The sequence below is a fragment of the Pseudophryne corroboree genome, chromosome 10 (assembly GCF_028390025.1).
Source record: "Pseudophryne corroboree isolate aPseCor3 chromosome 10, aPseCor3.hap2, whole genome shotgun sequence".
NCBI classification, from domain to species: Eukaryota; Metazoa; Chordata; class Amphibia; order Anura; family Myobatrachidae; genus Pseudophryne; species Pseudophryne corroboree.
In genome coordinates, this window is record NC_086453.1 from 113,791,402 (window position 1) to 113,813,663 (window position 22,262).

The 22,262-nt window shown below is 44.9% G+C and overlaps 1 protein-coding gene across 2 annotated transcripts in view; it reads left to right on the plus strand.

The window, feature by feature from the left end:
• Positions 1–22,262, plus strand: part of LOC134965070 (sulfotransferase 2B1-like) — a 122,619-nt gene that overhangs the window by 52,385 nt on the left and 47,972 nt on the right. Inside the window, exons 2-3 of one of the 2 annotated variants that reach the window (XM_063941633.1) lie at positions 19,352–19,493; positions 20,137–20,345. In XM_063941633.1, coding sequence (XP_063797703.1) covers positions 19,358–19,493; positions 20,137–20,345 — 345 coding nt within the window. In that variant the 5' untranslated portion in view covers positions 19,352–19,357. The remainder of the gene's footprint in view (positions 1–19,351; positions 19,494–20,136; positions 20,346–22,262) is intronic. The other variant, XM_063941634.1, reaches the window with a different exon arrangement.

A 22,262-nucleotide genomic window follows, 5' to 3' on the forward strand; every position in this document is an offset into this window, starting at 1 on the left:
AGGTAGCCCTGCCGTCCCAGGATACGGCTACCCTCAAGGATGCTGCTGATCGCAAACAGGAGGGTACCCTGAAGTCCATTTATACACATTCAGGTACCTTGCTCAGACCGGCAATCGCTTCGGCCTGGGTGTGTAGTGCAGTTGCAGCATGGACTGATACCTTATCAGAGGAGTTTGATACCCTAGATAGGGATACTGTTTTATTGACCCTGGGGCATATTAAAGACGCTGTCCTTTATATGAGAGATGCTCAATGAGACATTAGTCTGCTGGGTTCTAGAATAAACGCTATGTCGATTTCTGCAAGAAGGGTCCTGTGGACTCGGCAATGGACAGGTGATGCCGACTCAAAACGGCATATGGAGGTTTTACCTTACAGGGGTGAGGAATTGTTGGGTGAAGGTCTATCGGACCTGGGCCAGTATTTACTAAGAATCCGAGTTTGTCTGATTTGTGGGTTTTTTTCTAAGTCCCAATCCGGGAATTCACTAAGCACCAATCTCGGCCGTGTTTAGACTATTCGTAATGGTTTGAATGACAACGTTCAGAAATACGAATGAATAGACCATCGGTCAAACGCGGCTGTTATTTCATAGAATACGGGCATTCACTATTCATTCGTATTTGGGTGTTAGTTTCTGAGTGCTCAAGTGCGGGTCTGTTTTTTTTCGATTCGTTAAAAAAAGCAGCAATAAAATAGACCTGCTTTTTCCAGTCGAGTTTGGATAACCATGCACGGATCAGTGAGATCTGTGCATGGTTATCTATGGGAAAAGGTCTGTTAAGTGTAAAATCTGAAAAAAAAATTGTGTGGGGTCCCCCCTCCTAAGCATAACCAGCCTCGGGCTCTTTGAGCCGGTCCTGGTTGAAAAAATATGGGGGGAAAAATGACAGGGGTTCCCCCATATTTAATCAACCAGCACCGGGCTCTGCACCTGGTCCTGGTTCCAAAAATATGGGGGACAAAAAGCGTAGGGGTCCCCCGTATTTTTTAAACCAACACCGGGCTCCACTAGCTGGGGAGATAATGCCACAGCCGGGGGACACTTTGATATCGGTCCCTGCGGCCGTGCCATTAAAACCCCAACTAGTCACCCCTGGCCGGGGTACCCTGGAGGAGTGGGGACCCCTTAAATCAAGGGGTCACCCCTCCAGCCACCCAAGGTGCGTCAGCGGTGAGGTTACTTTCGGTCAACCGCTGACCGCAATGTTCCCACCATTGGCTACAGCCCGGTGCTGGTTGATTAAATATGGGGGAACCCCTGTCATTTTTTCCCCCATATTTTTTCAACCAGGACCGGCTCAAAGAGCCCGAGGCTGGTTGTGCTTAGGAGGGGGGACCCCACGCAATTTTTTTCAGAATTTTTTAGACTTTAAACAACTTTTTAAGGTACACAATGAAGCCCTGCATGGATCTCACAAATCCGTTCGGGATTCCTTGTGTTTTTTCAGGCAGTGTTTTACTCATCACTCCCGTAAAACACTGCCTGATATTACGAATCACATCGACATCGGAAAAAACGATTGTGTAAAACTCGGCAGCTTAGTGAATGATCGTATCAGGATTCAAAAAGTTGCAGTAAAATGCAACCGATACCATTCGAGTTCAAAGACCCTTCAAAACGGCCAAAACACAAATCTTTGTAAATATACCCCCTGGTCTCCACAGCTACGGCTGGAAAGTCTAATTTTTCCTTATGTTCCCTCACAGCCTAAGAGAGCACCGCATTATCAAATGCAGTCCTTTCGTTCACAAAGAAACAAGAAAGTCCGAGGTGCGTCCTTTCTTGCCAGAGGGAGGGGCAGAGGAAAAAAGCTGCACAATACAGCTAGTTCCCAGGAACAGAAGTCCTCCCCGGCCTCTGCAAAATCCACCGCATGATGCTGGGGCTCCAGTGGGGGCGCGTCTTCGGAATTTCAGCCACATGTGGGTTCACTCCCAGGTGGATCCCTGGGCAATAGAAATTGTGTCTCTGGGTTACAAGCTGGAATTCGAAGAGGTGCCTCCTCGCCGGTTTTTCAAATTGTCCCTACCATCTTTCCCCTTAGAGAGGGAGATAGTGTTAAATGCAATACAAAAATTGTATCTTCAGCAGGTGGTGGTCGAGGTTCCCCTCCTTCAACAGGGAAGGGGGTATTATTCGACCATGTTTGTGGTTCCGAAACCGGACGGTTCGGTAAGACCCATATTGAATTTAAAATCTCTGAACCTATACTTGAAGAGGTTCAAGTTCAAGATGGAATCGCTAAGAGCGGTCATCGCCAGTCTAGAAGGGGGGGATTTTATGGTGTCACTGGACTTAAAGGATGCGTATCTTCATGTCCCCATTTATCCACCTCATCAGGCGTACCTAAGATTTGCGGTACAGGACTGTCATTACCAATTTCAGACGTTGCCGTTTGGTCTCTCAACGGCTCCGAGGATTTTCACCAAGGTAACGGCGGAAATGATGGTGCTCCTGCGCAAGCAGGGTGTCACAATTATCCCGTACTTGGACGATCTCCTCATAAAAGCGAGATCAAGAGAGCAGTTGCTGAACAGCGTATCTCTTTCACTGAAAGTGTTACAACAACACGGCTGGATTCTCAATATCCCAAAGTCGCAGTTGGTTCCTACGACTCGTCTGCCCTTCTTGGGCATGATTCTGGACACGACCCAGAAAAGGGTTTATCTTCCGATAGAAAAAGCCCAGGAACTTATGACTCTGGTCAGGAACCTTTTGAAAACATGACAGGTGTCCGTGCATCATTGCACTCGAGTCCTGGGAAAGATGGTGGCCTCATACGAGGCCATTCCCTTTGGCAGGTTCCATGCGAGGACTTTCCAATGGGATCTATTGGACAAGTGGTCCGGATCACATCTACAGATGCATCGGTTGATCACCCTGTCCCCCAGAGCCAGGGTGTCACTCCTGTGGTGGCTGCAGAGTGCTCACCTTCTCGAGGGCCTCAGATTCGGCATTCAGGATTGGATCCTGGTGACCACGGACGCAAGCCTCCGCGGTTGGGGAGCAGTCACACAGGGAAGAAATTTCCAGGGTCTTTGGTCAAGTCAAGAGACTTGTCTGCACATCAACATCCTGGAACTAAGGGCCATATACAATGCCCTACGTCAAGCGGAGGCCTTACTTCGCGACCAACCAGTTCTGATCCAGTCAGACAACATCACTGCAGTGGCTCATGTAAACCGCCAAGGCGGCACAAGAAGCAGACCGGCAATGGCGGAAGCCACCAGGATTCTTCGCTGGGCGGAGAATCATGTAAGTGCACTGTCAGCAGTGTTCATTCCGGGAGTGGACAACTGGGAAGCAGACTTCCTCAGCAGACACGACCTACACCCGGGAGAGTGGGGACTTCATCCAGAAGTCTTCGCACAGATTGTGAGTCGGTGGGAACTGCCACAGATAGACATGATGGCGTCCCGCCTCAACAAAAAGCTGCAGAGGTAATGCGCCAGGTCAAGAGACCCTCAGGCAGTAGCGGTAGACACCCTCGTGACACAGTGGGTGTTCCGGTCCGTCTATGTATTTCCTCCTCTTCCTCTCATACCAAAGGTGTTGAGAATAGTAAGAAGAAAAGGAGTGAGAACAATCCTCGTTGTTCCAGATTGGCCACGACGGACCTGGTATCCAGATCTGCAGGAAATGCTCACGGAAGATCCGTGGCCTCTTCCTCTAAGGCAGGACCTGTTGCAACAGGGTCCCTGTCTGTTCCAAGACTTACCGCGGCTGTGTTTGATGGCATGGCGGTTGAACGCCGGATCCTAGCGGAAAAAGGTATTCCGGTGGAGGTTATCCCTACGCTGATAAAGGCTAGGAAGGAAGTAACAACAAAACATTATCACCGTATATGGCGAAGTTATGTTTCTTGGTGTGAGGCCAGGAATGCTCCTACGGAAGAATTCCATCTGGGCCGTTTCCTTCACTTCCTACAAACTGGAGTGGATTTGGGCCTTAAATTAGGCTCCATTAAGGTCCAGATTTCGGCCCTATCCATTTTGTTTCAAAAAGAATTGGCTTCTCTCCCAGAAGTTCAGACTTTTGTTAAGGGAGTTCTGCATATTTAGCCTCCGTTTGTGCCTCCGGAGGCGCCTTGGGACCTTAATGTGGTCTTGGGCTTCTTAAAGTCACACTGGTTTGAACCACTGAAAACGGTGGAGTTGAAATATCTCACTTGGAAGGTGGTCATGTTATTAGCTCTGGCTTCGGCTAGGCGAGTGTCGGATTTAGCGGCTTTATCACATAAAAGCCCCTATCTGGTTTTCCATATGGATAGAGCGGAATTGCGGACACGTCCTCAGTTCCTGCCAAAAGTGGTTTCATCCTTTCATATGAACCAACCTATTGTGGTGCCTGTGGCTACACGGGACTTAGAGGATTCCGAGTCCCTTGATGTGGTCAGGGCTTTGAAAATGTATGTAGCCAGGACGGCTAGAGTCCGAAAAACAGAAGCACTGTTTGTTCTGTATGCAGCCAACAAGCTTGGCGGCCCTGCTTCAAAGCAGACTCTTGCTCACTGGATCTGTAACACGATTCAGCAGGCGCATTCTACGGCAGGATTGCCGTTACCTAAATCGATCAAGGCCCATTCCACTAGGAAAGTGGGCTCTTCTTGGGCGGCTGCCCGAGGGGTCTCGGCACTACAGCTGTGTCGAGCTGCTACTTGGTCGGGTACAAACACCTTTGCAAAATTCTATAAGTTTGATACCCTGGCTGAGGAGGACCTCATGTTTGCTCAATCGGTGCTGCAGAGTCAACCGCACTCTCCCGCCCGTTTGGGAGCTTTGGTATAATCCCCATGGTCCTTACGGAGTCCCCAGCTCCTCTAGGACGTTAGAGAAAATAAGATTTTACTTACCGGTAAATCTATTTCTCGTAGTCCGTAGAGGATGCTGGGCGCCCGTCCCAAGTGCGGACTTCTTCTGCAATACTTGTATATAGTTATTGCTTCAATAAGGGTTACATTATTGTTGCATCGGGCGTGAACTGATGCTATGTTATTGTCATACTGTTTACTGGATTGTTATCACAAGTTATACGGTGTGATTGGTGTGGCTGGTATGAATCTTGCCCTTGGATTAACAAAAATCCTTTCCTCGTACTGTCCATCTCCTCTGGGCACAGTTCTCTAACTAAGGTCTGGAGGAGGGGCAGAGAGGGAGGAGCCAGTGCACACCAGAACTAAATTCTTTCTTAAAGTGCCCATGTCTCCTGCAGAGCCCGTCTCTCCCCATGGTCCTTACGGAGTCCCCAGCATCCTCTACGGACTACGAGAAATAGATTTACCGGTAAGTAAAATCTTATTTTTAACTGCACCAAGTATAGACCTGTGCTAAGTACACATTAGCAGCCTAATAATCATTAGTTATTAGAATGGTTCCATAATTACAGTACAAAGACTGTCAATAAGAAAGAAAACAAATTAGACTAATTAGAGATGAGCAGGTTCAGTTTCCTAGTAAAATTGTTAACATGCAGAGGCGTAACTAAGGCAGGGTGAGTGGGGCATGTGCCCTGGGCGCCTTGGCAGGCCCAGCAGAGGGGGTGCCGCCGGCGGCCAGGGCATCATGCCCACTCGCCCCCGTCACGTTGCAATGTGAGGGGAGGAGAGCGCAGCGTCTCTCCTGCCGCTCAATGTGCTAACTGCCGCGCGGCGTTGCCAGCAGCGCTGCGTGTGTGTCCGGTCTCCGGTGGCATTAGCCAATCAGAGCTTGTGGACCAGCTCCTGATTGGTTGCCGGTCCGCGAGCTCTGATTGGCTAACGAACCGGCGCCACATTTAAGATAGCCGCCGCCGGAGACCTGGAGCGTTGAGGGGCAGGAGAGGTGCTGCGCTGTACTCCCCTCACATAGCAGAGGGAAGCGGTGAGTGATGGGGGGGGGGAGTCTTATATCTGGCACTGTGGGGCATTGTAACTGGCACTGTGGGGCTATGTAACTGGCACTGTGGGGCATGTATCTGGCACTGTGGGGCATGTAACTGGCACTGTGGGGCATGTAACTGACACTGAGGGGCATTGTATCTGGCACTGTGGGGCATGTAACTGGCACTGTGGGGCATTGTATCTGGCACTGTGGGGCATTGTATCTGGCACTGTGGGGCATGTATGGCACTGTGGGGCATGTAACAGGCACTGTGGGGCATGTATCTGGCACTGTGGGGCATTGTAACTGGCACTGTGGGGCATGTATCTGGCACTGTAGGACATGTGACTGGCACTGTGGGGCATGTAACTGGCACTGTGGGGCATTGTATCTGGCACTGTGGGGCATGTATGGCACTGTGGGGCATTGTATCTGGCACTGTGGGGCATGTAACTGGCACTGTGTGGCATGTATCTGGCACTGTGGGGCATTGTAACTGGCACTGTGGGGCAATGTAACTGGCACTGTGGGGTTATGTAACAGGCACTGTTGGCTATGTATGGCACTGTGGGGCATGTAACTGACACTGTGGGGCATTGTATCTTGCACTGTGTGGCATGTAACTGGCACTGTAGGGCATTGTAACTGGCACTGTGGGGCATTGTAACTGGCACTGTGGGGCAATGTAATTGGCACTGTGGGGCATGTATCTGGCACTGTGGGGCATGTATGGCACTGGGGCATGTAACTGGCACTGTGGGGCATGGTATCTGGCACTGTGGGGCATGGTATCTGGCACTGTGGGGCGCTGTATCTGTCACTGTGGAACTGACACTGTAGGGCACTGTGTATCTGGCACTGTGGGGCCATTGTGTATCTGACACTGTGTAAAAAGGGGACTCTGCATGCGTACTGTGCAAAAATTGAATGAAGGTGTGCTGAGAGACGACACAAGGGGTAGGTGATAGTGTGCTGAGAGGCGACACAGGGAGTAGGTGACAGTCATGTTGGCATGCCCCATTTTCAGTGGCCACACCCCTTCTGGTGTGTGGCCACGCCCATTTTTTCAGCGCGCGCACATACTTCTTTTTGTGTGTGGGTTTTTTTTTGGTTTTTTTTGTGGGGGGGGGCGCCACTCTTCATCTTGCCCTGTGCTTCGAAAACCCTAGTTACGCCTCTGTTAACATGCCATACCCCACATGCAGTAGCAAAGAAAGCTAAGGCTGTGATTTTTGTTTGCAAGTGGTGGTCCTGCTATAGCTACTGCTGTTTCACGCACTAGAAGAATTCATATTGCACAAGGTGGGGCCAAACGAAGTGGCATCTTTTTCTGTAACCTCATATGATGATAATGATGCAACACCTTTTTGCTCTGAGTCTAGGAGAGGTGGTTGATATTGAAAAGGTTGACAGTCAAAAGGTAGACATGGTCAAAAGGCCAACATATGATTGTCACTTTTTTTTCATGTTTTTACAACTTTTGCTGCATTTACTATCCGTGTCACAAACTATAACCTTTACCGAGCTCGAAGCGTGGCGAGCACACCAAGCCGGCGAGGGGACGCATTTCAACAAATTTACTATCCATGTCACAAACTATTACCATTAGTAACCTTTTGGCGAGCAAAGCAGAGTGAGCCACCGAGCCGGAAGCATGGGGAGCGAAGCAAGCCCACGAGGGAATGGATTTCAACAAATTTGGGCAATTTTTTTGGAAAAAAAAATAACACCCCTAATTTTTTTTGTGTGTCGACCTTTTGACCCTGTTAACCTTTTGTACCTGTCAATCTTTTGACCCTGTCGATCTTTTGACTGTCGATTCTATCATGTAGACCTAATGACTGCCTACTTTTTTAATGTCTATCTTCTGTATCACACCCAAGTCTAGTAGAGTTGTTACCTTTAAAATAGACAAATCAATGCCCCCCCAAAAAACAGAAGAACACAAAGTCTGAAGTACAAACGGTATGTTCACAATTCCTTGATGAGAGTCTATGGAGGTCTAAGTTACCTATGTGTGAGTCTGACATTTCAGACATTGTAATTGTAGAAAAGCCTCCTTCCACCATTTCTGCACCATCTGCAAATGTGGAGATGAGCAGCACAGGTAAAGATGGTGACATAGAAATTGAGGATGCTACTGTGGAAGTGCAACAAAATGAAGGGGATATTTGTGTATCTGACACTAATGAGGATGTTTATGATGAAGCTAGTGCTTGTGTTAAAGTAAGTCAGTCACCAGTACCAGCAGTTCTTGCCAATTATAAAAAGAAGGCCATTGTCCTGCTTGAGCATAAGACCAAAAAATCCACCTATTGTGCGTGTAATCATTTTTACCCAAATTCTGACAACATGTGTAAAGCCATCTGTGCCATTTGTGAAGCCAAGGTAAGTAGAGGTAGGGGCATTTACGATTTAGGAACCTCTTTCTGTTGCATCAGTTGGAATGGGTTCTTGCAAAGTATTTGGGAAAATCTGAAAAATTTGGTAAAATAATACCAAGCAGTTTAGCTTCTAAGCTAGATCCCAGCACATGCAATCTCCACTGCCAACACCTTCCTCATCAATCTTCTCATTAATGTTCAGAGGTAGTTCTCCTGCATCCAGTTTACAAATGCTGACTGACTCCTTCCCTATAGGGCTCCCCAGAAAAATCCTTGCATGCTAGGGTTGTTGCTGATGCTGGGGGGTGATTCTTTATTCCAGAAGGGGACCAAGAAGACTAGTAGTTTCAATCAACAATTTGTTTGCAAGAGGAGGCAAGTATAAAAGCTGCCATCTAGTTGCACAGCAGATAACTGAAGCCATGATGGCTATGCTAGTATCAGATCTGCTACCAATATCCAACATCAGTGCATCTGGTTTTAGACAGTCAATTGAGTTCCTGTGTCCCCAATACTAAATTCCATTCAATTTAATTTTACCAGAACATAGCTTAGCCTAGAAAATGCCATTTTACCCACTATCCACTTAACCACAGATAAGTGGACAAGTGGTACTGTCAGGGCCGGCCCAACCCTAATTTTTTTGGTAAGCAAATATAGATTTTGGCGCCCCCCATGGATGATGGAAAATATCATACACACAAAATCTTAAAGCGCATTAAGCGAAATATGGGTGAAATCAACTGCCTACCACAAAGTTAAAACTTAAAAGGCAAAACCACTAAATAAATCTTTTCTAATTAATCTAACTTTTAAAAATTGGGGTCCTACCCGTCCTTTTCTGGGTCCCATTGGAATGAAGCTTCATATTAATCTTATTAATTATTCAGATATAAAAACAGACTTGACTTGGACACTACAAAACTGTTGCAAGGGGGAGGGAGGGGGTGACAGTGCTGCTGGGCTGTGTAGCATACAGGACACTGCACCAGAGCTGTAGACATTTCGGTGCCCTTTGGCAGAAAGTAAATTGGTGTTCCCCCTACCATATTTGAATTCAAGGACAGTGTAGGGGCGTGGCTTCATGGGGAAAGAGCATGGCCACATAATAGTACCAATTCACATTACACCACACAGGTAGAGCACGTTATATACATTGCACCAGGTAGAGCACGTTACACACATTGCACCAGGTAGAGCACGTTATACACATTGCACCAGGTAGAGCATGTTACACACATTGCACCAGGTAGAGCACGTTACACACATTCACCAGGTAGAGCATGTTACACACATTGCACCAGGTAGACCACGTTACACACATTGCACCAGGTAGACCACGTTACACACATTGCACCAGGTAGAGCACGTTATACACATTGCACCAGGTAGAGCACGTTACACACATTGCACCAGGTAGAGCACGTTACACACATTGCACCAGGTAGAGCACGTTATACACATTGCACCAGGTAGAGCATGTTACACACATTGCACCAGGTAGAGCACGTTATACACATTGCACCAGGTAGAGCATGTTATACACATTGCACCAGGTAGAACATATACATATATATATATATATATATATATATATCCAGCATATCCATATAATGCAGAAGTAGACAAAAAGATATAGATGACCATAAAGTGCAAAGTCACAGCTTAAGTGGCAATGATTACAGCTACAGCAGCATATACTCGTCATGTTGAAAATATATGAAGCAGCCGCATCTTAAACTGATAGTCGGTGTATAGAGATACATATTCTTTGTCTATTTAATTTGAACTTATTACCAAAAAAAAAACGCCTCTGGCTTACTTTTCCCTCTGCGTGGCTGCATACTGCCTCCCTCCCTGAGCCGGCTCCTTGCTGCAGGTTGTGCGGCCACTGACTGAGAGCCGTCACAGAGTTTCATTCATTCCAAGGCCGCCGGCAGCCCAGCACAGCAGTATGGCGCCGCCAGTATGAAGGCTTTTAGTGGCCGCTGCTGCGGCGCCGCGGATCAGTGATTAATCACCGATCTGATCTCTGGAGTGTGACGGGGGAACCCTTTCAGGTAGGGGGGCCCAGGGATACGTGCCACCTCCTTAATCCGGCTCTGCAAACACAGCATAGGAGCTGGCGGGCTGGGAGCGTGGTGCAGGCTGCCGGCGCCCTCCACACTGTGGCGCCTTACTCCTTTGCGTAACACGCGTAACGGGCGGGCCGGCCCTGGGTACTGTTCAACTAAAGGTCACATAATTGTGACAGCCCACTGGGTGGGTTTATCACCTTCAGAAGAAGCAGTGTGTTATACAAAACACAAGCACATTTATAGGCAGGTTAGTCATATCACCGGCTTAACTAAGAGGCATACTGGTGTCAATCTATTAGAAATTGCAATATCGGGTGTGTGGCTCACAGCCTCCATTTACCGGCTGGTGAACTGTTTCATCCATACCCCAGTGCACAGGGGAATGAGTTGTCTTAAAGTTTTGGCTACCCTTTGAAATATATGTATGCTGCTAGCTTGTGCAGTCATAAAGGATAAAATCTATGCTGAGTGCTTTGGCTAAATGTGCTCTAATCCTGGATCAATGCAAGATGTGGGGCAACCTATTTTACTAACTTTGCTTCCATTCTTTGGCAATTGGGCTGCCAGTCTTTGCAGCCTTACAGGAAATTATTCATATTATTTCTGCTTAATCCATTTGGGCTGAAAGAACTTTGTGTGGCTATATAACAATACTAACTCCGCTATATATCCCTCAAATAGGGATGATTGGAAGGCCGCTTGGTTAAAAGGAATGTATGCTTGCTTACAGGTGCCTACCAACCCATTGTGCTAATTATCTGGACTTTTAACTCAGTGCTTTCCATCTTTTGCACTTTTTACTATAATTCTAGACATTCCTCCTTATTATATTGTTAGGGCATTTCTGTGCATGCTTTATTATTAGTACAATATTAATGCAAGTATTAATATATGATATAATATCAATTTGAGTGGAAGCCTTTTTAGGATAGATTGATAATCAGTTGGTATATACATTTTATGATTAAATTTGAACTATATTAATCATTATTTTATAAGTGTGATACTGGCCGGTATCTTTATGTTTGTATTTGTATTTTTGTGATCATCTTTATATATATAAAAAAGTTAAAACCAAAGTGGGAAGCGCTGTCTCGTTCTGTTTGCATAATATTTTGAGAGCATTACAACTGGGTGGAGTTGAACTTGTCCCATGTTTTGCACATACAATAAACTTGGTGGTACAGAATTTTTTTAAATGACAAAAGCATGCAGGAGATGCTGTCACCAAAAAAATTGTTGGACATTTTCGCCATTCAGTAACTGCATGTAGACGATTGCAGAGGCTGCAAGAACAAGTCAATTTGTTATGCCACCAGCTGAAGCAAGAGGTATTAATCAGGTGGAATTCCATCATTTATATGCTTTAGTGAATGTGACAGCAACAATCCATCCAAACCTACACAACAAGCCATGACACAGTGAAGGGAGAGGAAGGGCGATGTACAGTAGACCAGCACTCTAGAGAATACTTTCCATTTTGTGCAAGCTACTGAAACCATTTGAAGTAACAACCAAGGAAGAGAAGAAGCAAAGCAATTTCACTAAGTATGTTTGACTTGTAAATCAAGTTTTTTATTTGCTTCGCCAGGACCAAAGGGTTGTCAACATCTTGCAATCAGATGACTATGTGTTGTCAACTGTGCTTGATCCTAGAGTAGGTTTAAGGTGTATGTAATGTCTTTCCAACTGACACAGATCTTAAGAGATGCAAAGAGCGCCTTGTGAGCAAGTTGTCAGCTCAAGTGGCACATGACACAGCAACATCTCCTCCTACAATTTCTACTGCAAGTGCTGCTGCCAGAAAAAAAACTAACATTTTCCAAGAGACCCACTACGAGGATGCGTCAACTCAGCATACCACAGTGAAACAACATTATGACATTTGGCCAAGCCTCAAAGAATTGCCCAAAATTATTAACGCCACTACCATGACTCACTCTGATGCAGTAACCATCAATAGACTGGTGGAGAATTATTTTAATGACAATGTACAAATTAGCATGTCAGACAGTCCCTTTGAATATTGGGAGGAAAAAAAGGTGATTTTATGCTACTTGTACAAAGTAACTTTGCTATACTTAAGCTCCACTGTGTACTTGGAAAGAGTGTTTAGCACAGCCGGGAACCTTTCTAAAAATGTTGAAAAGCTGATGTTTATAAAAATGAACTACAAATTCCTTGAGAATTAAATTTCTTGCCAATTACATCAAAGTACAGAGACTTCTGTAATGGTGAATTCCAGTGGAGATGAGGTAATATTGTGTGGTGGTGGTGGTGATGATGATGATGATGATGATGATGATGATATTAACTCTGATGAGGGTGAGGAACCAGATGAGAAAAATGGCATCTTACAATTGTAGAAGGGATTAACAACACTGTTACTGTAGCTGCCTTCAGCCTATTGGCAGCTTGTTTTGTGGGGGCCCAAACAAACCAAGCACTTAAGCCATAAAAGTTGCAGTCCCTGTCACTGCAATGCTTGGTTTGTTAATATACAACACAAGAATAGATGGGAGGGCCCAAGGACAATTCTATTTTGCCCCACTTTTCTTTTCATTATGGGATGTATTTTTGGAGGGCATTGGTGATGGTCTTTTTTGCATTGCCAAACATTTTTAGTGGCTATTGCTATAATACTTTACTAATTTGCAACATAATATATATTTATACAGAAATATCTGCCATGTGTTTGTGCCACTGCTCTGTTGCTTAGTATAGCCTTCCAGTATTTGGCCAATATTGTTGAACAATATTGTAGGCTGTGAGGTGGTCAGAATTGACTGGAAATTGCTGGAAATTAATGTTATTGAGGTTAATACCGTAGGAACAAAAACAGGTATAAATTACATGATTTTTTTGCTGTTTTTAGTAATTTTTTAAACAAAGAATTCCTATTCAAAACCAAATTACGTAAGGGTGTTTTGGAAAACTGGAAAACTAAATCAAAACACCAACAGCGGTTTTGGCAAAACTAAAACCAAAACATAAGGCTCTGCACACATCTATAATTATTATTCATGCCAAAAGGTATTCTTCCTCTTGCCTATATCAATGTCTTTCCAATGTGTCCCATGATGTCTACACACAATAATCACACACTACAGGAGATTTCTCGAATAAAGAATGACCTGTACTGCAGATATGGGAGCCTTTCAAATTCTCACAAGAGAACTGTGAGTAACTTTGTCAGACTATTCAATTAGTAATGTTCCAATAGGCGCTGTTATATATTGCTAAAAACTAGAGATGAGCGGGTCTGGTTCTCAGAAAACCGGACCTGTCTGAACATACTCCGAGGTTGGATCCAAGTCTGGCTTGGGGGTTTCCCACCTGACTCGGATCCCAAAACGAGGCAAAATTTCATCTTCCTGCTGTCGGATTCTTGTTGGTTTTGGATTCCATATAAAGGTCCTGGTGATCAACACTATCTCACTCTGGTGGTTATCTATCCAGGAGCATTTTATGTGTCTGTCCAGGATCTGTTCTGTATCCATCCAGGGGCTGCTATTTTCTGTGCCCATTCATGGGCTGCTGTTGTCTGTATCCATCCAGGGGCTGCTGTGTCCTCCAGGGGCTGCTGTTGTCCATCCAGGGGCTGGTGTGTTCTGCAGGGGCTCCTGGCTGTGTCTATCAAGGACTGCTGTGTTCTTCAGGGGCTCTGCTGTTGTCTTTGTCCACCCAAGGGCTGATGTGTCCATCCAGGGGCTCCTGGCTGTGTCCATCCAGGGGCTGCTGTTGAATGTGTCCATCCAGGGGCTGCTGGGTCCATCCATGGGCTGCTGTTGTCTATTGTTGTCTATGTCCATCCAGGGGCTGCTGTTTGTGTTCATCCAGGGGCTCCTCTGTGTGTATCCAGGGGCTCTGCTGTGTCCGTCCAGTGGCTGTGCCCCAGTGTAAAAAAAAACAAAAAAACAAGAAAAGTTTAACAAAAGTTATTTTTCGTGCTTTACCCCAGTGTAGTAGTTCTACAAGTACTGTGACGCTGGAGGAGATACCGCAGTATAATATTCATAAAAGTACTGTGATTATACAGGCCATACCGCAGTTTATACATAACAAGTACTGTGACACTGCAGGCGATACTGCAGTGTAATATTCATGCAATTACTGTGATGCTGCAGTTCGTACCGCAGTGTAATATTTATACAAGTATTGTGACGCTGTATGTCATACCCCACTGTAATAGTCAATTTATACAAGTATTGTGATGCTATAAGTCATATGCCAGTGTAATATTCAATTCCACTGGTGGTGATGCAGATCACTCAGCAAAACCTTTTGACATCTGGTCAGGTCTAAAAGAATTGCCTACAATTACCCTTTCACATCATAAAAATAACCTGGGTTATTGCCGCGTTGTTGCTGAGTCGATTCAGGTCAAGGTGCAGTGTGTATCCACCAAAGTGAATAACCCGGGTCGAGCAACCTGGCATTTCAACCTGGGTTAAAAGAAGGGTTAAACACAGGTCGGACCCAGGTCGCTGTACAGTGTGAAAGCCTCTACCCCTTTCACACAGCAAATATATCCCGGGATATTGCAGAGTCGAGCCAGCTCAACCCGGGGCGAGGTGCGGTCTAAAAGCACCACTTTTGAATATCCCGGGTCGAGTAACCCTGCATTTCAACCCGGTATAAAAGCAGTGTTAAACACGGGTTGGATCCGGGTCAATGTGCACTGTAAAGTGTCCACCCCGGGTTATTCAAACCTGCATTCATGTAAAAGTGCTGATTGGCTGTTCTCTGTGTGCCTTGATGAGCCCTGCTACACAGGAGAGAACAGAGGGCATTAAGAATTAGAGCTATTAAGAATTATGGGTGAGGCAGAGATTGCTAGGCAGCTTACTGCTTACCTTCCAACTTATTAAAAGTACAAAGAGGGACCTTGGGGCGCACCCAAAAAGGGGGCGTAGACTATATGAAAGGGGCATGGTCTTATGGCAGAGCCATGAACGCGAGTCATGCCCCCCTTGTACCATCACTGAGGGGACATGTCCAGCGCTCTCTGAGCTGATGGCATGCCCCCTCTCCTTCTGTCACCTTTGAACAGAAACAGCGTCTGTTCACTGCTTTTCTGCTAATCAGTGCAGCTGTTACAGGAGCTTCCCAACTGCCCCACCACCACCACCACCACCACCACCACCACGGTACACTGCGGGCCGGGGGTGGGACAGCTGGACAGTCCCACAAAAAACGGGACTGTCCCGTGAAAATTGGGACAGTTTGGAGGTATGTTACTGGAACAGTTAAAGATGCAATTCTGTATAAAAACATAGCTCTGTCAGCCATGATTCCTGCAATGCTGTGAGCTGTCCCCACCCTCTCCTTTTGTCCCCTTCTGACATCTCATCTTTCTGAGCCAAAAAAAGTCCATTTAAACTGAAATCCGTGGTGTTTTAATTGCTGACCCAGGTTGAGTTAAAAGGAGCCAACCCTGTAATAACCCGGGCTGAAAGTGTAGTGTGAAAGGGTCTGACCCGTGTCCGGCGCGGGTCGGATCCGGGTTTGCGGTGTGAATGGGGTATGACCCGGGATATCAACCCGGGTCTCCAGGGCCGGTGCAAAGTCTCTCTGCACCCTAGGCAAAGTTTCAGGCTAACGCCACCTAATCTGCAAACCTTCCCCCTCACCACCTACCGGAGGTATCATTATACATAGACAGAGAACAAGGACTTTTTAAATTAAAAGATATATTGTAATATGTATGGTTAGGTGGCATGTTAGGAATGGAATAGGACACTGAGGCCAGTTTCACTTTTATGCTGAGTGATATACATCTGGTGGGGATACTTAATTGTATGTGTATACTGTACATACATATATACGCACCTACATATATTTTTGTTGTTCCTATGTTTTCTCTAATGTGCTGTGCAAACCACCCCCATCCCACGCACACCCCCACCCTTTGTGGTCCCGCAGAAACCCCCATGGGTTACTTACCTTATGTTGTTTTCCCTCATCATTGGCAGGGTTCCTCTTACAGTCGGCAGCAGCATTACAATGATGCTGCTGGGTGCAGACATGTAGTCAGGTTCAACTTGCTGCTGGAGAGCCGGGATCCAGTGTCCTGCAGGAGATGCATCAGGGCTATGAGGAGTATGCTCAGAGCACTCCCCAGCCCCTCCTTTTATTTCTTTGAAACCTCATCAATGTGAGCCAGAAAAGTCCATTTTAAATCACCTCACAATGTTTAACATGGTGACCCGGGTTCAGTGTGAAAGGAACCAACCCAGGAATGACCAGGGTCGAAACTGCAATGTGAAAGCGTCTGAGCCTGCTCAGACCTGGGTTGGACTTGGGTTCAATAGCCGGTTCCGACCAGGGTTTGCGATCTGAGGGCCTATTTCAAGGTTGATTGCAAAACAACATTTTCCTCTAATGGGCAAAACCATACTGTAAGTGTGTACATCATCTTCTTTACACAATATTAATTTGTCCCCACTGGAATCCATCATTACAGGTGCCTCTGTATTTTTTTTTACATAATTACTGGTAAAGGTCTATCTTACCTATGTATGCCGTCAGAGGCGGATTGGCCATAGGGTCCACAGGGAAGATTCCCGGTGGGCCGACGCACCCGTGGGGCCTGTTTTGTTTGAGGACATGTGGTCCTATTTATAGACATAATGAATAAGATGCCAAACAATTTGCATATATGAAAATGACTTTGCCACTTAGCCTGTGATTGCAGATGATCTAGTGTATGCTCTGTCTGCCTGCTTGGCTGACATATAAGATTGAGTGAACAGTGATTGGGATACGGTTGGTGCAATAAACAAGAAAATATATCTTTCTAAAGAATTATATAGTTTCCTAAATTCTAAAGGTGTATCATATAATGTGCTCATAACATTGAATTTTATTTCTTTTTAACTTCCCCTTGATGCTGGACATCCCCACTATCTGGAAAGTCTTTAGGGGGAGGGTGCTGCTTCCATGGCTAGACCTTACACCTCTGGTGCTGCCCAAGTAGGGCCACTAGTACAAATTTTTCCAGGGCCACTTTTTGTTCCCAATCCGCCCCTGTATGCCGTGGAGCATGGATGGTGTAATTGTTAGCGTTACTGCCTCACAGCACTAAGGTCATGGGTATGATTCTCACCACAGATCTAACTGTGTGGAGTTTGTATATTCTCCATGTGCTTGGGTTTCCTCTGGGTACTCCGGTTTCCTCTGACAATCCAAAAATATACTAGTAGGTTAATTGTAAAGCTCCACTGGGACAGGCACTGGTGTGAATGGCCAAATATTCTCTGTTAAGCGCTGTGAAATATGTGCGCGCTATATAAATAACTGGTAATAATAATAATAATGTAGAGCCAGTTTGTGTATGTAGAGATCATTCTAGCAATGTTCACTGCCCATAAGCAACTTGCTTTGTGGTGGTCCAAACAAACCAATCGTTTCAAGTGGCAGTCCCTGTCGCTGAAGTGATTGGTTTGTTAAACTGTTTAATATATACAACATAAGGATAGGTGGAAGGACAATTCCATTGTGCACCCCTTTTCTTTGCAATATGCACTGTTTGGAGCTTTGCTGACTGTCTTCTTGTGTAGACAACAAACATATTTATAATTAATTAAACTGCAACCCTGTCTGCCACTACAGTACCACTCTGTTTCTTATATGTTACCCACTTTGTTTCCTAGATGTGCCATGTTGGATGTTGAACTGCCACATGTTTGTGGCGCCCACTGCTGTCACTTAGCTTAGTCATCCAGCTACCTAGGTGCAACCTTTTGGCCTAAACTTGATAAAAACTATATTGTGAGCTGTGAGGCCGTCAAAATTGAATGAAAATGACTGCAAATTATTGTTATTAAGGTTAATAATAGTGCAGGAACAAAAACAGCCCAAATTATGTAATTTTAGCTGTTATTATGATAAAAAATAAAATAAAGATCCAAAACCAAAACACGCAAGTGCGGTTTTGGCAAAACGAAATATAGATCCAAAACACTAAGGAGATACAGATCCAAAACCAAAAGACGGGGGTCGAGGCACATCTCTACTAAGAACAATGAATTTTATGGTTTCTACAACAAAATGTCTCAGTTGAATTTCAGACTCACTGAGCCTCACATTGATATATTCTACAGGGTAACATAGATAGCAGCCACAGATCATTGTGCCACCATTATTGCTCTGGAAGCATTGCTTCTTCTCCTGTGTCTGTAGTCATTAAGTTCTTTGCTCTGTGACCTCTGACACTGCAAGGAATTTGAAGTCTCAGAAAATTGTGTGTCAGAGTCAACATTCTACTGCATTGCTCCAAACATAAAATCTGCCTATGTACCCTGTACTGTATTGTACTCTATTCTAGCAACTATGGCCCTCATTCCGAGTTGATCGCTCGCTAGCTACTTTTAGCAGCCGTGCAAACGCATAGTCGCCGCCCATGGGGGAGTGTATTTTTGCTTTGCAGGAGTGCGGTTGCCTGTGCAGCAGAGCGGCTGCAAACACATTTTGTGCAGAACAAGACTAGCCCTGTAGTTACTTATTCTGTGTGATGATTGCTGCGATGAATGACACGTTAATGATGTCAGATACCCGCCCTGCATATGCCCGGCCACGCCTGCGTTTTTCCAAACACTCCCAGAAAACGGTCAGTTGCCACCCAGAAACTCCAACTTCCTGTCAATCTCCTTGCGTTTGGAATCGTCGCTGGAGCCAGTGCAAAACCACAAAGCACATCATACCCGTACGACGCGCGTGCCCATTGCGGTGCATACGCATGCGCAGATTTGCCATTTTTTTAACTGATCGCTATACAGCGAACAACGGCAGCTAGCGATCAACTCGGAATGAAGGCCTATGTATTATATAGCAAACCACTATGGCCCATGCTCTCTAATAGCTGGGATGTAGTGTTTACATAATCACACCTTCTGGACACTAGCTGAAGACTTCTACAAGATCACTGGCTATCAGTACAAACTAGGCTCTCTCAGTTCTTTGTTAGGCAATATCTATATAGTTGAAGATTTGAATATTTATATATTGTTTTAATCTGTCGGCAGATAGAAATGACATTTAATTATTTCACGCGCAAAGGAATCAGATTTGATACAAAAACATATTCAGAGGAGAGTCTCAGTTATGCGGAAAATGGATTTGACGTATGGGATGATGATATCTACAATGTAACCTACCCCAAATCAGGTAATTTATTGTACATAAACTATTTGCATTGTTTTCCCATAATGACTAATGTCAGAGTTGCTTGTTTGTGGTTGCATGTATGTATGTATACACTGGCATATTTATAATGGTGCAGTATGTGCCCTGTGCCAGAAAGTGAATTGGTGACCTCCCCCGAATATTTGAAATTGGGACAGTTTCCACCAAAGGTGGGACATGGCTTCATGGGAAAGTGAAGTGGTCACAAAATAATATTAATTCATACTACGCTGCACAAGGTAGAGCCCCCTTTTACACAATGTGCCAGACAGAGCTCCCTTTTACACATTACACTAGACAGAGTCCCCTTTTACACATTAGGTCAGACAGAGACCCCTTTTTACACATTATGCCAGGTAGAGCCCTCTTTTACTCATTACACCAGGTAGAGTCCCCTTTTTACACATTATGGCAGGCAGAGTCTCCTTTTACACATTATGCCAGAAAGAGCCCCCTTTTACTCATTAAAAAAAGGTAGAGTCCCCTTTTTACACATTACACCAAGTAGAGTCCCCTCCTACTTATTACGCCAGGTAGAGTCCCCTTTTACTCATATAATAATAATAATAATAATAATAAAGATATTATATAGAAATAATGATGTTATGAATTTAATTATTTCTAGGTACTAACTGGATGATACAGATCTTGAATTTAATAAAGCATAAAGGAGATGCCACACTTAGCAACACTGTACCAATCTATTCGAGGTCACCATGGTATGAAACAGTTATGGGTCAAACACAGATCAAGGACCTCGTGCCTCCAAGAATTATGTCTTCTCATCTACCAATCAACATGTTTGCAAAATCATTTTTCAAGTCTAAGGCTAAAGTAAGCAAAACATGGAAAATAGAATGTTTTAATATATAGGAGCAGGAAAATGAGGTTTGCAATAGAGCTTGTAATATTAAATTATTAAAATCATCCTCAGGCTGCTAGGATGGGTTCTGAGCATTTTTCTGAAATGATTATCAGTACTGGAGTCCATCAGGAATGTGCTCTCAGCCTATTACTAGTTACTATATTGATGTATACTTACAATTGTCTTTCCTCTTTGCAAATAACAACACTGGTGGGCTTTCTTAATGATGGTGATGAAGACCTGTTTAGGGTTGAGGTTCATTACCTTGTAAGAAGGGGGTGGTTAAGCATTTGTTGATAATTAATAAAAAAAACTATATAACATATAGCAAGATGGATATTACATATAGTGAAATGAATGTCAGCTTTCCTGTTAGTATAATATATAAAAAGAAGCACAAGATATAGTCAGCCAATCACAGTCAGGGCCGGACTAAGCCTTGAGGGTGCCCAGGGCACTTAAGACAGTGGGGTCCTGGTGGAAGGTTGGGAGTGTATATTAGATTGTGCATACGTCCCATTTCATGAGGGACAAATGCTCTCTATCTGGACTTCCCACTTAATATATGATTGGTGTCACCTGTGTTGATCTATTTCATTAATAAACACAGGTGATTGCAAACATAAATTAAGAAGAAAGTCCAGGTAGAGAACATGTTGTCCCTCCTGGAATGGGTCATGGTGGGATGTATGGATTGTGTATATTAAATTTAAACCAATGGTGTTTATTAGTTTTAAACTAATAGCTAATAATGGCTGGGTACTGTTTATAGCTCCACCTAATTGAAAGTAGTGATGTGCACCGGACATTTTTCGGGTTTTGCGTTTTGGATTCGGTTCCGCGGCAGTGTTTTGGATTCGGACGCGTTTTGGCAAAACCTCACCGAAATTTTTTTGTCGGATTCGGGTGTGTTTTGGATTCGGGTGTTTTTTTCAAAAAACCCTAAAAAACAGCTTAAATCATAGAATTTGGGGGTCATTTTGATCCCATAGTATTATGAACCTCAATAACCATAATTTCCACTCATTTCCAGTCTATTCTGAACACCTCACACCTCACAATATTATTTTTAGTTCTAAAATTTGCACCGAGGTCGCTGGATGGCTAAGCTAAGCGACACAAGTGGCTGACACAAACACCTGGCCCATCTAGGAGTGGCACTGCAGTGTCAGGCAGGATGGCACTTCAAAAAAATAGTCCCCAAACAGCACATGATGCAAAGAAAAAAAGAGGCGCACCAAGGTCACTGTGTGACTAAGATAAGCGACACAAGTGGCCGACACAAACACCTGGCCCATCTAGGAGTGGCACTGCAGTGTCAGACAGGATGGCACTTCAAAAAAATAGTCCCCAAACAGCACATGATGCAAAGAAAAAAAGAGGCGCACCAAGGTCGCTGTGTGACTAAGCTAAGCGACACAAGTGGCCGACACAAACACCTGGCCCATCTAGGAGTGGCACTGCAGTGTCAGACAGGATGGCACTTCAAAAAAATTGTCCCCAAACAGCACATGAAGCAAAGAAAAATGAAAGAAAAAAGAGGTGCAAGATGGAATTGTCCTTGGGCCCTCCCACCCACCCTTATGTTGTATAAACAGGACATGCACACTTTAACAAACCCATAATTTCAGCGACAGGATCTGCCACACGACTGTGACTGAAATGACTGGTTGGTTTGGGCCCCCACCAAAAAAGAAGCAATCAATCTCTCCTTGCACAAACTAGCTCTACAGAGGCAAGATGTCCACCTCATCATCATCCTCCGATTCCTCACCCCTTTCACTGTGCACATCCCCCTCCTCACAGATTATTAATTCGTCCTCACTGGAATCCACCATCTCAGATCCCTGTGTACTTTCTGGAGGCAATTGCTGGTGAATGTCTCC